The sequence below is a fragment of the Chelonia mydas genome, chromosome 4, assembly GCF_015237465.2.
Source record: "Chelonia mydas isolate rCheMyd1 chromosome 4, rCheMyd1.pri.v2, whole genome shotgun sequence".
In the NCBI taxonomy this organism is placed as follows: domain Eukaryota; kingdom Metazoa; phylum Chordata; order Testudines; family Cheloniidae; genus Chelonia; species Chelonia mydas.
The window spans coordinates 15,086,569-15,105,870 of record NC_057852.1 but is presented as its reverse complement, the minus strand read 5'-3'; the positions used below and the strand labels follow the sequence as shown (position 1 = coordinate 15,105,870).

The 19,302-nt window shown below is 46.7% G+C and overlaps 1 protein-coding gene across 1 annotated transcript; it reads right to left on the bottom strand.

Annotated features, from left to right (window-relative positions):
• Positions 1 to 431: 431 nt before the first annotated feature.
• Positions 432 to 17,058, bottom strand: FAM47E (family with sequence similarity 47 member E). The gene is made up of 8 exons (XM_027828805.3): positions 17,042 to 17,058; positions 15,298 to 15,667; positions 14,010 to 14,167; positions 12,292 to 12,445; positions 7,124 to 7,303; positions 4,906 to 5,058; positions 3,551 to 3,628; positions 432 to 611 (listed from the first exon to the last, which is right to left on the bottom strand). Exons 1-8 carry the CDS (start codon positions 17,056 to 17,058, stop codon positions 498 to 500), a joined length of 1,224 nt encoding a protein of 407 aa, XP_027684606.2. The 3' UTR covers positions 432 to 497.
• Between the last annotated feature and the right edge of the window lie 2,244 nt (positions 17,059 to 19,302).

The following is a 19,302-nucleotide window of genomic DNA, read 5'->3' as shown; positions in this document are numbered from 1 at the left end:
AGCCCATACACAGAGTCGGGTTCCCCCATCAGTAAGAGAGGGATGATACTTCCCTTGTCGAGGTGACAGTGAGCTCCTTGGGGGCAGAGAATGTCTCTTATTCCACATTTGTATAGCACCTACCCTAGCACAATCGGGCCCCTCAGTCTTGACTGGAGCCTTGCGGCACTCCTTTCATAAACATTATACATAACCGCGGCATGCTGGTTAAAACTCCTAGTCATTGCCGCGCAGCAGAGATGAGCTGAAATCTTTAGAACGTAACAGTGCCTCCAAGCCAGCTCGTAGGGACAGTGCAGCTGGGCCAGCTACCCTGCGTCTGGGACCCACTACCCCGAGTGTTTCTGTTTCAAATCTATTTGATGAGCCATTTCTGAGGAAGGAAGGGGAAAAGAAACCAAATCAACACGGCGTAGAAATGACCATCACGGGAGCCTTCAGAACGGTTTATTTAGTGGAAACAAATGTGAGTTAACAAAGTCAGAGCTCTGCATTAATTAACGAGTGTGGAGGGAAAACCTGCCCTGGGCTTCTTGTGTCTCTTTAAGGCCCTTCCACGTCTCCTCTTTTGCTCCTTTGCCATCCTTCGCAGCCAGCATCTGCAGAAGAAACTAAAAGAAAACATAGCCATAAAGCACAGTTACTAGGAACGCATTTAAATGGCCAGCTACTGACTATAAGATATAAAAGAACAAGTCACAGAGGATCCAGATACCGGTGTGCTTAGTGCTTTAATACAGAACTTTTTTTTTAATGGCATGAGACACAGAACTGTTGGAAGGTGCATGAATGCAGTCTCTGGGGCTAGCAAACTTCTATGTCTCCATAGGTAACACATGGGCAATGGTGATGGAAGCTTCCTATGCAGTCATGCACCAACCCCATCCTGACCGAGCCAGAGCATCTTGATAGGTGAGAGGGCAGCTCAGTTCCCATAGCTCATCCACTCTTTGCTCTCTCCACTGAGATCCCCTGAATGGGGAAGCCAATTAGTGCAGCTGTGGGGGTGGCTTCTGTGATGTGGACCATTGGGCACTGGGCTGAGAATATGCAGCTCCAATAGCCTTTGGCCCAGATCCAGCCTTACTTCCTGCTGCTTTTTACAGGGAGTCAGTGCCTCAGATCTCTCTGTCCATGACAGTGTCCTAGCAAAACACACACACACACACAGAGTTTCCTCAGAGGTCGTTGCATCTCTGGGGAGGGGTAGGAGCTGTGGGAGGAGGAGACAGCATGGCTTAACTGCTGAAATGCTGCCTTACTTACCTGGCACATGGAACAAAGCCAATGGCTGCTGGTCCAGGGCAGGCAAAGGACACCATGTTGTTCGCCCTGTTTTGGTTCAATGAGACACAACCACTGAGAGCAAAGGGAGAGGTGAAAGAGCACAAGAATTAAGGAGAAAAGGACCCACCACCAGGTCACAGTCTGATTTCTCAGGAATCATGCTGTTTTCTCTGGTGTTTGTGGTCCCCTTTCTCCTCTTGCTTTTCCCTTTCTCTGGCCTTGTTCTTGGTGGCTTAGTCAACATAATCTGGCTCTCCTCCTGCTGAACCCACAAAGCAGTGTGGCAGCGCAGCCATGCCTGATCTGCTGAGCCTAATGAGAACCCCACCTGCCACCTTACTGCCCTAACTTCAGCCCACCTTCTCCTGTCACTTTGTGCTGTCTTCCCATCCCCACACCTAGCTGCTCGCATCTCCCTCTTCCCATCTCCCTCTTCTCACTGCTGGCTGCCAGCACCACAAAGCCTCCTGAGGCATCACAGCAGACTTCACTTCCCCAGTCCACCAGGAACAAGAAGCACAACACCCAGTTCTAGCTGATTGGGTGTAGGGAGGGACTCTGGGGCTGATTGGGATGAGGGGGCATGAAGACGTGGATTTTCTGCCTGAGGTAGCTAATGGAACCTACTGTGGTGCAGGAAGGGGTGAAAGGGAAACTCTGCCTTGGGTTTAGAGGATGAAGGGGGAATAGGGAGACTGACTTCAGACTGAGGGTGAAGAGAAACTCATCCGGAAGCAGGGAGCCTGGGCTAGGGGAGGCAAGACCCAGGAAGAAAGGAGCTGACTCAGAATGGGAAGGTGAGCAGAAAGAGGATGAGTGAACAGATGGTAAGGCCAAGAAGAGGAACACAACACAGAGAGGGGAGACCAGAGGAACACTGCCCAGAATTGCGGTGGGGGCAAAAATGTGCAAGCCAAACCATCTGAATCCAGGATGCTGTGAATATCATTTATTTGTGTAGGTGATAAGAAGAGTTTTTATTGACAGATATAGGGGAGGGACCATCTCTGTTCTGCAGCCTTCTTTCCATCTCCACCTGCAACTTTTCTAGCTTTGCTTCTTCCTGTCTGGTCTGTCACGCACTTCTTTTTGTCTCCATCTCTCCATTTTTCTTTGAAGGTGACTGATTTGGAGACATTCAGTCCCAGCCTGTCACACTGTTTGGCCCAGGGGCCAGACCTAACCTATCATATATAAATGTGTATAATATGGTCGAAATGAGTCCCTGGCACCAGATGACATCCAAAATCCCAACGTGTCCTGGAGAGTCCCAGACACCTGTAAAGGGGATGTGCCATCTTTGCCTACTGACTGCCTGACGTCACCAGTTTCTACTGAGCAAAACACTTCCAGTGCTGCCTCACCCGTGTACCAGGCCCATCCCTGTGAACCGATGTCTTCCAGTGGAAATCCAGCACTTAGGAATGATTCTGCTTTCAGCCACAGCGTGGAAACTGTGGAGGATGCTGCAGCCAAAGGGTTAAGTGGAAAAGACAATGGTTCCTTCTTAATAGGTCAAAAGACCTAGAATAGGCTGCACGACGTGATCACCCTGGCAAGCGATGGGTGCAGCATTAAATGCAATGAGCCAAGGGGCATTCTAAGGACTGGCCTTCCGTGTTGAGCTCTGAATGAATGGCCTAAGAGGAGGGCTCCTTGTTGGGTTGAGTGTGGCCATGACTAAACAATATCTTGCTGCACGTCCTGCTGAGGTGGCTCGTGCAACCTTCACCAGCCCTGTCCAAACTTTGCTAGCCACTACCATGTTTCAATGCCGTCATTGCCAGCAGCGTTCAAGCCTAGTTTCCCTGACCAGTGTGAGTTGCTTTGAACAAGAACTGGTCTACCCGAAGCTATTTTACAGCTTTGAGGCCAAATTCAGGCCCGGTAGGGCTGGTGTTTGGTTTTGGTGAACTTCCATCCCTTGCCATAATCAGGTCTGAATTTGGCCCCAGGGCTAAGAGCACAGCTCAGTAACAGCAGTAGCATGGTACCCTGACATGGCAAGGACTGTAGTGCAGATTGGCCCATGGGCTCCTCGCTAGGTTGTGTATAGCATGGTTTTATAACATGGTTCTCACAGGGTTCTAAGACTGCCCATCCTTGTCAACCCTGATCAGTTACACTGTGCCAGAAACAATGATGCTTAAACCAAGCTGCCTTAAGCACATCTCTTTTCCCAGAGTGCACAGGGCCAGAGGCATCCTGGTCTGTCCTTGCTACTGATCACATCAACGGGCTTGTTACACTCTCACTGACTTACCTCAGGCTTCCGGTAGCCCTTCCTTTCGAGGAATTCCTTAAAAGCATGTGTTCCATGGAGCTGCATGACTTCTGTCTCCTAGGAGAATTTCCAATCCAAATTAAGGGAACACTCAAGAATAAATCTCACAGATTTATTTGTTTTTTTCATGCCCTCATTCATACAATAGTGAACAAAGCAAGAAAGGGACAAGGAAAGTTATTTCTGTGAAAGTCTCACAAATATGGTAAACTCCATATCTAATTAATCTCATGCATTGTAGTTCATTCAAGAGATAATTTCTGATTTGCTATTTTTATGGCAATCCAGGTGTTTCAGAAGCACTGAATTGCGATGAGACAGTATGTCATTTTTCAGTGAGTGTTGTAGCAAGTCACTAATTACTAGGGATTATTTTGTAAAGCTGTTGTACCCAGCTGGAATTCCCACCCAGCTCTTATCACAACATACACACATGAGACATGGCCCAAAATTACTCCCACATTTATTGTTAACTGAAATAATAACAAAAAGACAAAGCTTTCTTCTGAACTCTGTTGTTCCTTGGGCTTTCCCCCCACAAGCTCTCCTGCCCCTGCCAGATACTTAAACCTTTTCAGACTGCTGGGTTAGAGCTGATAGATGGAATTTGACCAGACAGCAGGTTAACATGTATGGTCTTCCTGGGATAGTTAAGACTACAAGTGAATAAGTCTTACAGCCAGATCCTGCAACTATGCGATTCTCTAGTGTCAACAAGGCCATAGACTTGGGCCTTCTTACAACAGTGATGAACCTGATCCTTTGTTTACATGGGTCGAGACCATGACCAACAATAATTCCTTCTGAGCTGGAATTGTGCATGCTTAGTCTCAGACTGGGCGTGAATTTTTACTGCCAAATTTGAAAGGCGGTTAATCTGGTCTTGAGATGCATGGAAGCAGAGAGAAAACTATTTTTCATCAGCGTTAAATGGACACGAAACTCAAACCCTTTGAAGTAAATATTGTGACTGGCTTGTAGGTCTTCTTTTGAACTCAGCCCCTAGACAAGGCGCTGTTGTGCCACCACCTGGGATGGGCTGTAAAAGGTCATGGGAGTTAGGACGTTCGTACAATTGTCTTTTTGTTGTGCTTCTACAGTGCCAAGCCGTGAGGCCGTGATCTATGACTGGGGCCTCCAACTGTCACAGAACACAAATAATCAGTAATAATAATTAAAGTCAGTAGGGTGGGTAATATGAACCATTCCCCTCCCACTGTAACTGAGTCAGATAGCAGATGGTGTGCAGGCATGTTCCAGCAACAACGTATGCTCCATAGCCTTGAACTACAATGAGAATTTCACCACAAAGATCCCAGAGATGCTTACAGTACCTTTTCACTAAACCGCTTCCTTAAATTCTGAATGGTATCAGCTGCTTCTTTTGGATCCTCTAAAGGCTCATTTACTTTTTGTTTTATCCACATTTTTGGGTCAAGGTACCAGGCTCCATACCTGATCTTCTCCCATTTGGGCTGGTAGAGACCCTGCACAATAAATTCATAATAATTAGGAACATCCTCTAATCATGTTGGTAGGTCTGACTCACCTCCCACAATGTGTATGCGAACTACTGCCCTCTACTAGAGGGAATGTCCGCCCTGGTCAATGGATGTGATCAGATGCTCAGATACCATAGTGGTGAGTGCAAGATGGAGTCGATTGTGTCTCTTTCTGGTGCCTATAGCAGGTGTAAATCCTATTACTGCTACATAAGTGTGAGGTGTTTCACTAGCTACCCCTAGCAATAGCAGTATAATAAAAAGGACTAATTTTCATCACCATTGATTCTTCTACTATTCATTAGACTTCAGATAGTAGAAATCATTGTCTCCACATTCTCCTACTTACATCTCTATACTAGTGAGTTGTTCTTTCTCATAGACAAGGAAATAGACAGGAATTCGGGTTTAACTAGAAGCTGTTAGTTTCCCTTGGAAATACTCCTCACTAATAAAATAGAAAGCGAAACAGAGGGGCAAAATCTAGGTGGGGGAATAGAGTGGAAAGGAAGAAGAGCACAGAGCTGTGGGAGAGGCTTCAGCTGAAATGAATTAGCAAGGAAGAAAGTTATCCTCTTCCATTCACTCTCCTGTACTCATCTACACTGAGCAGAAGGGCTGCCCAAAGGTGCAGCCAAAAATGGAGTAACACAAAATACCCCAAAGCCTAACAGCAAAACTCTTTATCTCAAACACTAGCCAGCCTGTGCAAAAAACTTGCACTCAGATCCTGATAGAGCCATTGGGAATTAACATTGTCTGCGCCCTGAGGTTGTCTGACCACTGATTAAAGCTGTGGTTCGCAACCTTTTCATACCAGGACCTGCTGCCCATTTAATGACATAGCAAGGGCAGGATGGGCATACCCTTATACACGCTATAGTAGGTTGACAAAGCATCACCTTGCAGAATTAACATATTTCCTTATTGTACTACTTTAAAAATCAGACTGTTTTCAAGGATTATGAATGTGAGTACAGATGTCATCCCTCGTTGTATGCGATATTACAGAATGGCCAGCAGGTGGCATTTCAAGAGCATTATTCTGAATAAAAAGCTCCCCAACCCATATATAGTGGAGAGAATATTTCCTTTGGTTTTTGCAAAATGGGCTTTTGAGGATCAGTAGTCTCCCTTCCCTCTGACCCCAATTCTTGTCCAAGGAGAGAATTTCTAATGATGACCCAATGAAAAGGAGAGGAACACATGGAAACAAAACTAGCAAAACTGGCACTAGTGTCAGAGCGCTGTGATCAGCACAAGCTCTCGGAATTATCTCCTAGGGGCTAGATATTCTTTACTTTTTCTGCCCTTAAAAGCTGGGAGGCAACCACTGGAGAGGTGAGTTGTTTCTCACGATGACTCTGATGAAGGGGTAAGTAAAGCACAAGCCATGCCCTTCCACAGGGCTAGTGGGCTTCCTTTCAATGACTGGGGACCTAGGAGGCTTGAAAGGAGGAATATGAGACACTGCAAGATAAAAGTAATTTACTATGACAGTGATAATTCCCTGTTGAAGCCCAGTAGAAACAGCTCAAAATAAGAGAGATCAAATCTAATCTATGTGCCCCTGCAGTTTCTGCTGACTCAGATATTTCTCTTCCTAGGCACAATAGCAAATATCATTTTATGGGTCATCTCTTGCCACTTGTTTTAGAGACATAATGAGAGTGGCCCCAAACCCAGTTTTGTTCCACTGAGGACAATGGTAGTTTTGCATGCAGTAGAATGCAGTCCCAACTGTGATAGCATATAGCAGAGAAGCGGAACGAAATACTAGCTAATACATACTAGAAGTAATATATTGTTACACAGATTTTATTGCTGATAATAGACAGAGTATAGAATTATGGACTTTGCCATTGATTTTATGTGGAAGGCGCTCAGATACTATGGTAATGGGTGGCAGTATAAACCGCTAAGACTAAGATAACGTAACACAGTACAAAATATAGGGCCAGATCCTGAGAGGTGCTGAGCATCTTGAACTCCCATGGAAGTTAATAAGAGCTGCAGTTGCAACTTGTTTAGTTTTCCCTGGCCTGCTTACCTTAGGAAGACTCTTTACAGCTTTCAGGGAGGATGAAACCCCCAGGCGCTTTCTCAGCTCTGGTGGCACGTTGTTTATCTCCACAACTTCGACAGGCATAGCCAGCGTGGGCTTGGTTTCATAACCGGTATCAAACAGCCTCATGATGGTCTCTTCACTGATGTTATAATTTTCTCCTCCCTGCAATAATAAGCCAAGTGCACCGTTAGGAGGTAGCAGGAGGCAGTTTCTGACATTGTCAAACACACCACACCTGCGGGGTGGGGGGAATATTTACAACATACTGGTAGAGAGCTAGATGTTCACCAGATTGGGGATAGGCTGGTTTTCCTAGGATTTCCTAGGATTTCCCAGCACCAGTTCCAGCCTAGCCCAGGACAGTGGTTACCAACCGCTGTTATTTATTTATGCAGATCATTACAAATCTCCTATCTGCCCTGCTCAGTAGGGTTGAATCCTGTTACATGTTGTGAGCTGGCCCTTTAAGGCAGTGGCCCTCAACCTTTCCAGACCTCTGTGCCCCTTTCAGGAGGCTGATGTGTCTTGGGTACCCCCAAGCTTCACTTTACTTAAAAACGACTTGCTTACAAAATCAGACATCAAAATGCAAAAGTGTCACAGCACATTGTCACTGAAAAATGGCTGACTTTCTCATTTCATACAATTATAAAGTAAATCAATTAGAATATAAATCTTGTACTTACATTTCAGTGTATGGTATACAGAGCAGTATAAGCAAGTCATTGTCGGTATGAAATTTTAGTTTGTACTGACATCGCTAGTGCTTTTTATGGAGCCTGTTGTAAAGCTAGGCAAATAGCTAGATGAGCTGATGTACCACCTCAAAATACCCCCAGGGGTACGTCTACGTGCTGAAAACCACTGACTTAAAGGGAGTCTGGGGTCAGCCTCACCTATGACTAGTTTATTTCAGAGCAGGCGGGTCATTTGATGAGGGAGCAGGTGACTAAGAACCAGGTCTGCTTAGAGGTGCCCAACTCCCACTGCCATTCCGTGTGATCTGGGTGCCAAACTCCCTTACGTGCTTGTGAAAATCACAGCCTAGATTCCTAAACAGCCAGCAAACAGGCAGAAAGTGATTTTTTTCCCCCCAGGAACTAATGCTGTTTCCTGGAGACAGATCCACATTAGACTAGAAGACCAGGGGCTTACAGAGACTGAAACCAAGTCTTGCACCGCACACCTCGGTACACAACTTCTTGCTGATGCTAAGTCACCAGGCTCCTCTTTGACATACTTCTTGAATTCCTACACCAGGGAAGCAAAGAGGAACTAAGAAGAACCATTTCAAACCCTTTACCATGTGCTGCTCTGATCAGAAAAAGCATAAAGTCCTTTCCCGCCCAGTCAGATTAGCTATAAAGTAAAACAAGACATGAGCGCATGACACAGTGCAGCACAGGGGTGAGAGATTCTGTAACTCCCGGTCTGGTTTTTATTTTTAAACAGGTCACTGAAGGCCATTTGTGCTCTGAGGGGGAGACAAGGGTGGTGCTAGGCATACAGTCTCCTGAGATTGACAGGTCTAGCACCTACCGTGGCGTTCTCTTAAAGTCCGGGGACCGGGCACAGTGGGGAAGGTAGAGAATGGCTAGCCTCTGAGCACTCCTTGGCACACTCCAATGTCAGGGGTGAGGACAGAGGTAGAATGGCCAATGCAGCCCACATTTCTCATATAGCATTTCCCAATCCTGCTCCCTAATACTATCCTGTCCATTTCAGTCCCAATTTTAAAGCAATAGCACTTGGCCACAATGAACACAGAAAACATCAGATCATGTGAGAGTCTCTGTCACAAGAAACAATGGCTCAGTGTGCTAGGAAAGTGACTGCTTTATCACACTCTTACGCTGCTTCTTAGAGGAGCTGGAGCAAAGAGCCAATACGGATAACTGAAGATACCGCTGCTGGGATAAGCAGCCGCACAGTTACAGGGATCCTGGACATCTGCCCTTCTGAACAGCTACTGGAACATCTGGTTTCCATACTGGGCTAAATCCTGGGAAGTGCTGAGTTGAAATCACTGGGAAACGCAGGTGCTTGGGGGGGCCAGAGCTTCCCATTCCATAGAAAGACCTGCGCACATAGGCCTCAGGGAGGGAAAACTTGGCTATGATCCCCTTGGGGAGGCTCCCAAAGTCACAGGGGCATCATGAGGAAATCCTAATTCCTGTTCAGATGTGGCACTAACGGGGCACCTAGTAAGACTGATGATTCCATGACTGGGCTGGGCTCCACAGGACACAGAGATGGATCTGCACCCAGCACTCAGCAGATCCCAAGATCCACAGGAGGCCAGGGCTGACTCTAGATCTCCGGGGTTCCTGGAGCCCAAATGGGTCTATACTCCCAAGACCTCCCCTGGACACAGCTGCCCCAATGATCCTCCTTAAAGGGGTCCTCCAGCAAAGAGGGGCTCTCTGTTAACAGTAATACAAGATGGAGCTGCATTACCTCTTCCTAGTAATCTGCACTGCTGTAATCACAAACCAGCTTCCCTAGCCCCACCCCCAGCTCAAACTCCCAAATGTGTCCCCATGAGGACCCATTCATAACCCCATGGGGAGCCCTTTGAGGATCCCATAAGGAGGGTGGGGACAGTGCTGAAGAGATGGCTTATCCCACTCCTCTGCCCCCCTTTCAAGCAGAGCAGGATGAATCTGTGTACGGACAGCCCTTCATGCACACATTTCAGGGGCATGTTCTGCTCCAGGCTTTGGGCCTGCTCCTGCTCCCTTTGAAGTCAATGACAAAACACCCATGACCTGATTTTCAGAGGCATTGAGCACTCACAGCTCCCAGTGAAATCTGTGTTTGGCCTAGTCCATGACTGGAGCTCCTTAGCGCTACAATAATACAAGTAAATAATAATAACAGGACCTGTGGGCACTCAGTACCTCAGTGCTTTCCATGAGGCAGGACTGGGGAACAGGGCCCACTCCTTGCAACCTTGTATTTTACCCTCCCTTGTTTGTAATCCACCACTTAGCAGCCCGAAAACAAAGGGTCCGTCTGTCTCCAGTGGCCGTGTCTTCCTCCAGCACTGCTCACATAGAGATTTTGCTGTGTTTCCAGTGCAGCAGGTGCCAACACGGTGGCCTTTTGTCCCCTTCTCAAGCTTTGCTAACCTCCGGTGATAGGAGTCGAGGGTTATTTTGCAAACAGAGCCTCATTATATAAGCAGGTAGACATGAGCTCCATTGCAGAAAAGCAAAGGTATTTTTAGCTAATGGCTGCTGCAATGCAGTGGGAATTCAGTCCTTACAGTCTCATTTCTAAGGAATTCCTTTTTCAGACTCACCATGAGGGCCTTTAAACATAATCAGCATTTGGAATTGAAGGGAAGACAAACCCCACCAGATTGTTTGTTATCTTACAGTAGGTCCAGTGGGCCTCATAAGGTAACCGTATTTCCCTTTGCGGTCTCTGTGCTGAGACCCTTCACAAGGCTATTGACATACATGATTTTCTAAGGATTTGTTGACACAATGGGTCAGATCTTCAGTCCCTCAGCCATCATAAAGCAGACAGATACCTTTACCTGGCACCGGGGAATTCCCAGCCTCCTGCCTGGTGTAGAGGGTTGTGTCAAGGGTAGGAGGGGCAGGACTGTAACATGCTGTGCTCCCGCCAATCCTCCCCAGCAAAATGGCTTCTCAGGAGCCATTTCAAACTGGCCCATATTCGAGCAACTCTTAGCCTGCTCTATTTTTGAGCCAGAGGCCGCCAGCCCCAGGATCAGGAGAGCTTTAAGCCACCTTTGTCTCGCTCAGTGCAGTCAAGGATTGAAGCTGGTATTTTACTATTTGTACATATTAAAGCTACTAGCGTGAATCCAGAGAAACACCACTGACATTGTTTTCTGCAAAACAAATGTATTTCTATTGAGCTATTTGAATGACTGAGCAAACGATAACATAAACTAGGCTAGCAAATGACTCTACTTAAAGCCTTCAATTCCCATGACATATGTCAGACTCAAAGGAGAGAGTTTGGTCTTTGACAGAAGATGGACTCTTGAGATAAAGCAGGCACTGGTCTGGTCTGGAGACTACAGTCTGACTTAGATCCACAGATATAGATAGCCACAGTGAGAAGATGCTGTGAAATCCCTGGTTATCCAAGACCTCTCTGTACTAAGTGGCACACTATAAGAGTATGTCTGAGCACTGCTATGTAAATATTCAGGATCCAGGGGCCTGCTCTTGCTCCCGTTGAAGTCCATGGGACTTTTTCCTCTGACTTCAGTGAAAGCATAAGCAAGTACCCCAGGACTGAAAGCACTTGGGATGGGATTTTCAAAAGCACTCACCATTGTCCTAACTCTGTTCCCGTGGCAGTCAATGGAATCTTTACCATTGACTTCAGTAGAAGCCGAGTTAGGCCAATGAAGAGTGCTATTTAAAATCCCAGGCATGGCGTGTATAATACATGTCCGATGCATTCCCCAAACTCTGCCCTGTCTTTAGCCCACCTAATCCCACTGACATTTGTGGTGCTGCAGTATCACTCAAGTTAGAATTTGGCTCTTAGAGAAAGGGAATGTGCCACTATTTATTTGCACATTTTTAAACTGCATCCATCATAGTAACCTGTGTTCACTAAAACCAATGCCTGAATTGCTGAGTCACTGTCAAACAAAAAAATTGGCTCTGACTCCAAAATGAAGTGGTTAAATCTAACCAATAACTCCCCCTCCACACCTGTCTCAGGCAAATGCTTGAGTAAGCCGATGGACTTGGCAAGTTTACAGAATGAACTGATTTGCGGTTTGCTTTGCATTTGGGCTACTGTAATTAAACTTCTGTACAAGCAGAATTGTAAGGGTTAACATTGTCAGACTTGGGTGCCTCAGATTAGGCCCCTACAGCCATATTTAGGCTGGGATTTTCAAAAGTGACGAAGGGAGGGAGGCTCCAAACTCCCAGTGAATGTCAATAGACATTGGGCATAAGTGGCCTATATCTTTCAAGAGGTGCTGAGCATCCCTATCTCCTATTGCCGTCTGTGGAAGCGGTAGTGCTCAGGGCATGTTAGCTGAGGGATGCACTTAGGATGTAGATGCCCTGCGGGTACCCAAGTCGGAAAACATTGGCCCAAGTCATTACTGGACCGCTGAGATAGGAGGGTTTTGGTTTTCAACTTACCCAAGAAGCAACCCAGTCACAAAACTCCTTAGTCACTCGCTTTACATTCTCATCCAGGGGAGGAATGTAGCTCCGTCTGGCTGCCTTTTCCCTTGCTGCTACCTCTTTCTTGGAAAACAATGTGTATGGACTCTTGTTTTTAGACTGCTTGAGGCTGAAGAGATGGATATGATACAGTCATGAGCAGTCTGTAAGTGCCTCTCATCAGCACAAATGCGTTCCTGCGGTTTCAGATCAGTAGGGTTTGAATAATTATCTCTGTGCCTGCTGCTTCCAGCTTGCAATTCATACTTCCTTCATACTTTCCTTGCTGCTGCTTCTTCTGCAGAGTCCCCTTATTATAGAGCTGGCTACAGCACACAGAGATTTATGTGCAGATCTTTACGGTCTGCAGGGGGACCAGCCGCTAGGTTCTGAGACAAAGCCCACTGGAGTCTACGGGAATCTTTCCATGGGCGTCAATGGCTTTGGATCAGGCCCATAAAGGCTTATGTGCTGAAGCCCATCTAAGCCAGCCAGCCCTGGGAAGCCTCCTGGGTGTGTCTAATCAGAGGAACCAGACAGAAGACTTCAATATCGACTGAGCTGGCTCTCCCGTTTAGCCAGAGCCCAGTTACTAGAAAGGGTGTCCCCAAGGCCTTCTAGATTCATAGATATTTAGGTCAGAAGGGACCATTATGATCATCTAGTCTGACTTCCTGCACAACGCAGGCCACAGAATTTCACCCACCACTCCTGCAAAAAACCTCTCACCTATGTCTGTGCTACTGAAGTCCTCAAATCATGGTTTAAAGACTTTAAGGAGCAGAGAATCCTCCAGCAAGTGACCCGTGCCCCATGCTACAGAGGAAGGCGAAAAACCTCCAGGGCCTCTTCCAATCTGCCCTGGAGGAAAATTCCTTCCCGACCCCAAATATGGCGATCAGCTAAACCCTGAGCATATGGGCAAGATTCATCAGCCAGATACTACAGAAAATTCTTTCCTGGGTAACTCAGATCCCACCCCGTCTAATATTCCATCACAGGCCATTGGGTCTATTTACCATGAATATTTAATTACCAAAACCATGTTATCCCATCATACCATCTCCTCCATAAACTTATCGAGTTTAATCTTAAAGCCAGATAGATCTTTTGTCCCCACTGCTTCCCTTGGAAGGCTGTTCCAGAACTTCACTCCTCTGATGGTTAGAAACCTTCGTCTAATTTCTAGTCTAAATTTCCTGGTGGCCAGTTTATATCCATTTGTTCTTGTGTCCACATTGGTACTGAGCTTAAATAATTCCTCTCCCTCTCCGGTATTTATCCCTCTGATATATTTATAGAGAGCAATCATATCTCCCCTCAACCTTCTTTTAGTTAGGCTAAACAAGCTAAGCTCCTTGAGTCTCCTTTCGTAAGACAAGTTTTCCATTCCTCGGATCATCCTAGTAGCCCTTCTCTGTACCTGTTCCAGTTTGAATTCATCCTTCTTAAACATGGGAGACCAGAACTGCACGCAGTATTCCAGGTGAGGTCTCACCAGTGCCTTGAATAACGGTACTAAAAGCTGAACTGGGGTGGGATATGGAAAGCATCCACCCACAGAAACATTCAGCTCCTCTCTTTCAATACATTTCATTTCAGAGGAGAGAGACTGAACTGAACCCAGGCCCAGCAGCAGAAGGTGGATTCAGGCAGCCCTGGGTGCTGCTCGCTCTGTCCTGTCCAGTACTCACAGTGCTGATGTCCTGGGGCTTATTTCTTTACTTTTCCCATCCTCCAGCTGAAACAGCTCTTGCTGAGGGGTATGGCTTGCCTGGTCACGATCCTTGTATCCAGCTTTACTATGCAAGCACAACTCCGGGTCCAGGATGGCCACAACCTCTTCGAAAAGCTGAGAGCCAAACAAGAACAGAGCACGTGTCCAAAAACACCTCACACCCATGGAGACTGCATAGGAGACCCCATTACAGATCATGCACCCTGCCTTAGCTCCCCCATCACCATGTGATGAACCATTCTGTGACCTGATCTCACCACGAACAGAGCCAAGACTCCTTATCTATCCTCAAATTCAAAGGGCTCTCATGGCACAATGAATACAATCACCTTCATTGTCTTACTGCTTCTTAACCTTTGAGCAGTGTGATCCTCCTCAGCATTCTGCACTGTACCACTGAGGAATAATATATTCACCCTGAGTTCGCTGTGGCCCCCAGTACAAGGCCTGCCATCTCCCTGCTGCTGGCCCCTCTCTCTCCAAAAGACCATCATAACCTTCCCCTATTCCACCTGAGAGTGGAAAGCCTAATGCTTCTCACCCACTTTTACTCCCTGCCCCCAGCTTGCTTGCACGGAGTCCTTCAGTGTCAACCCACCTGCCCCAAATCATAAGCGCAGGTGTGCACTGACTAGGCCCTGTTGTTTCCCAACAGAAGAGAGGTTGGGAGGGACCCCACAACAGAGGAAGTATTCTGGGGGAGAAATAATTATTCTAGAGTCAGGCCAGGGTCCAGATCAGGTCAGGACCCACACTTTGGCCAAGACTCCAGGGTATCTTTCAATTTTAATACAAGAGAGGGATAATCCATTCATTGCCCTGGAACAGCCAGTTATATCTGGAGGTGTGCTCAGTGATACAGCGATGTAAACCAACTGATCGCTGTATAATCTACCAGATATGGAATTAAATGACTATTAAATGAGCCCATTTTTGTATAGTGGCCCATGTTGATGGGTGAGTGGGAGCAGGCTCACTGACTGAACACAAACAGTGACAAATCTCAGAATATTAGCAGGGTGTCTCAGAAGCCTGCCAGTGACTGCTATCAGTTCAAATCTCTGCCTGTCTTTAGTCACCTTCCCATGACAAGTCAGATTTAGTAGACGTTCAGTCTGTAGGAAATAATATGGTTTTAAAACACCCAATGAGAAAAGCTGGGTTTTGGATTACTTTTATATTTAAAACATGCTAAAAGGATGCGCAGTCTTGAGGAAGAACAGCAGCAACCCTGCGGTCTTTACCTCTGGAGGGATGCTTTCTTCCAGATGAGGGTAGAGTGCAAGGGGGTGTTGGCTTAGGCAGTGTTCTGTCTGTGCAATGTGATCCTGCCTGGCTTTCTGCAAAGGACTGAGCCTGGACTGTCTTGTAAATGTTTTCCCCGCCTTCTGCTGGGCCCGGCAGGAAGTATCAGATGCATTATTAGGTAGAACAATAGGTAAAAGCCCCTTTGTGCCACGAATGATGATGTTGTCAGATGGAGCAGGGACACCACTTCTGAAATCATCCAGGCCACTTTTCAAGAATCTCCAGCGCTGGCTGTTAAGAGAATCTGAGAACTTCGCTTTGTTGCTGTGCTCTCGAAAGCTCTTAGAAGGCAATTTCTCCTTGTACCTGAGACCAAATGCTGCTGGTCAGTGCTTAAAGTCAGGCGGATGAGTTTTAACAAAGCACAGTAATATCTCTGCCACCACCTGTCCAGCTCAAATATGAACTCACCCTTCCATTCCATTCCCTTGCCAGACTGAGACTCTGCAAAATACACGGGGTGGTGCAGTCTCTTTATAATCCCAGATCAGAGCCAGGTGCTTGCGTTCAAATGGTCTGTCCTAAAATGCAGACCTGGCATTGTCAATAAAGTTGGCCTGATTTTCAGAGACGATGGGCAACCAGGACTCCAGCTGAAGACAAGGAGAGCTGCAGCTGTTCAACAGCTCAGAAAATCAAGCCCAAATATTCATTCATTAAAACCTCTGATTTCAAAAAAATGAAGACTTTGAACCAAAGTCACCGTGGGTATGAACAGGTGTGATTCCACTGAAGTCCCTGGAGCCACAGCCACTTAGGCCAGCTGTGAATTTGGTTCATGCTGTATCGTTAAACAACAAGCACATGTGTAATTGTTTTAGCATTGATAAAAAAAAAACCAGGCCAAAGAATGCAGTGATCTCATGTCCTCCACATATTTTGAGTGGCCTGTGGGATTTGAGTTAATGGTTTCGACCCAAGTGTCCACATCTCAATGGACATTAATTTGGCATCCGTATGGGCATTTTCATCAGAGAGGCCAAACACTGAACAACCAAGGAGACTTGCACTGCCACTGCCTGGGTTATTATGGCTGATAGATGGATCCAAAGAGCATGCCAATCCTATAGGTCTCTCAGTCTGGTACGTTTCCTACCACAAAAGTCCCTCATTACATGCATAGTGACTGAAACTCATGCACTTCATATAGGTTAATAGCTGGTTAGATGTGCTCAACCCCTGCCTTCTTAAGTGATCACAAAATATTTTAAAGAAAGGAGAAAAACTCTTCCCTATTTATAAATTTAAAAACAGATTTACGTATTGAATAAGCCCATTCCAACAAAAGTGCAAGGCTCATGCAAGGCTCATGCCTAGTTGAGGACAGTCTTGCATATTCCATGCATGATCCTTCCATGGCCCCTCTGTAACGACGTAAGAGTAGGCAGAGGATTATTTCAGTCCTGTGCTGAAAACACGGCATGCCACGTGGACAAGGCCCTTTACCAAGCAAGAGGGAATGGGATGAGTGTTGCTAACAGCACACGGCCCAGGGTTTGACATGTCAGCCCCGTTGTTTGCCATGCACTCAAATCAGGATGGTGCACTCTGCTGTCTGCCTGGGGCCATGAGGGTGAGCTTCTGGAAGGTGGGCTGCATGCTACACATCCAATGTGAATTTGCCAGAAGGATGGGCACAAATAGCCAATGACGTACAGCCTCCCCACCAACCCCACTCACCACCGGGCTGAGCCCATCCCTGCAGGTAGGAGGCAGCTGCTGCTGCTGCGGACCGTTGGAGGGACAAGGTGCTCCTCTCCTGTTCCCCGCCACAAGGCAGAACATTAGGGCTGTCTTTGTTCCAAGCACCGGCTCCAACCACCCAGGCTGAGAACACTGGTTGCTAGGAGATGGTGGCCATGGTGTTCATGCAAGAGCGGGAGAGGCTGTTGAGCAGAGTAACGGTCACATAGGCTTTGATTGACCCCTCTCCTAGTGTATCTGCCCCCCACACTCTCTCTCTCTTACCCACTCCCATCATGTCTATCCAGTGCACCACAACTGTTGGCCAGGCTTCCTCTCCACACCGTGGCTGCCAGGCCTGGCCCTCCCCCAAGAGCAGTGTGGCCACAGGGCCTGCCACTTCTTGTGTCTTCTCGGCCTGCCTCCCACCTGGGCACAGCACCTCCAATGGGTGGTGCTCAGTCAGGCCTGTTCACTCCCCCTCACACACTGCACCCACCGGGCCAGCATCCTCACTCCCCCTTGGGCACCTACTGCACCCAGTGTTACTGCCGAATGCCACACCCGCCCTGACGTAACCACAGAAGTAGCTCAGCCACGTAACCAGGAAACACGGGGAGAGTTAAGGCCACACTGTGGTTGTTCAGGTTGAGGGTGAAGAGCCATGAGCTGAGGTGGTTCGTCTGCCTGGGTTCTTACACAGGTGCCCTCTCAAGAGTAGAAACTACCCCCACAGGGAAATCAGGTTGAGAATGGGACCTGATGAATGGAGTGTAGCTAGGGTATTGAGCAGCTTCACTGCTTATTTCCTTGCTTGTTTGTCTCCAGTGGGGTGGATGTGCAGTCGAGCAACATTAAACTGATTTAAGTTGGTGAAGCTTTTCATATCTTGGTGCGCCTGCATTTGGGGTAGCACTGCTCTGAAGAGTCTTTGATGCACCGATGCCTTGGTACAGAGACAGTCAGCTTCCTACAGCGCTGCCGGGTACACTGGGGAGCTGAAGCAGCAGCACCAAGGGAATAATTCAAGGGCTGATGAGTTGGTTCGGAGACAATGAGATCTTCTCCCTACCACTCCACCTTCCACACTCTCCCCCAAGTCGCTTGCACACACAACATCGCTTTCCCCCAGTCTCCATCCATCCCTGCTAAATCCATCTGCTTTTTCTGCATTCCTGCTGAACCCTCATATCCCACACTGCCCAACCCACTGCCCAGGCTCACTGAACTATGTACAGAGGCAGTTGGTGACTCAGGGAGGCACCAAATGAAAATGGAAGTAGCTGGTGGGTGTACGTGGTTGTGTTGGCTAATCTTGGCATCACTCAATTAGATGTGATGAGCAATGGAAATGCTCTGTGTTTAATTTTAAAGTTTCTAATGTGACCTATGTCCCAGTTGTTAGAATGTGTGTGTGTGTGTAGCAAATTTCACAAGAGAGAATTGTTAAATGTTTCCCCTGCATAAGTTAGTAAAGATTTCACCAAAAAGATACATAGAAAATTCCATTGTCCCTTGAAAAGTTATTGTGCGAAATGTGGAGGTTAAATTCAGTCATTAGGATATGAAACAGAGCAATTTTAGCCCTGTTCTAAATGCAAACCATAACTCAGCCTTAACTACGGCGTCGCTACTACTGATGCCTCCATAACTTGTAGCTCAGCCAAGAGGGGAAGTGTTATTCCATATGTAGAATACAGCTTAGCATCTATTCACATGCATGTTAACTTTAATTCTTTCAAGAATAGTTGGTTTATCTACTATTCTGTAGTATTACAGTGAGTTCCTTTCCTATATGCCAGCTGCTAATTTGTAGTGTATGTGAATAATAAATGAGAATAAAAATATTAAAGTGAAACTTGCTTCCTAGAAGCTGTTTAACCTTCCAGACTTGTGCAGTCATTGATACTTGTGCAAAGAGGGTATAAAATACCAGTGCAAATACTTGTACAAAGATGGTATAAAATATCAGTGTTTGCAGGATCAGACAAATGTTGACTTTTTTTTAACTTATACTCATTTTATATATTCAAGTTTACTAATGATTTAGAGTACATTTCATACTCATGAAAGGTGCCGGAATAACACTCCTGAAAACATCCCCACAGAGTTGCACCAGTATGCCTTGACCTTTATCTGGAGATGCCACCTCTTGGACTGGGAGGATAGTTCATAGGCCTGTATGTTTGTATTCTCTGTGGCCCATTCAGACCCCGGCCACGGGACTTGAGACTTCCAGCAAGGAAGCCAGTTAGAGC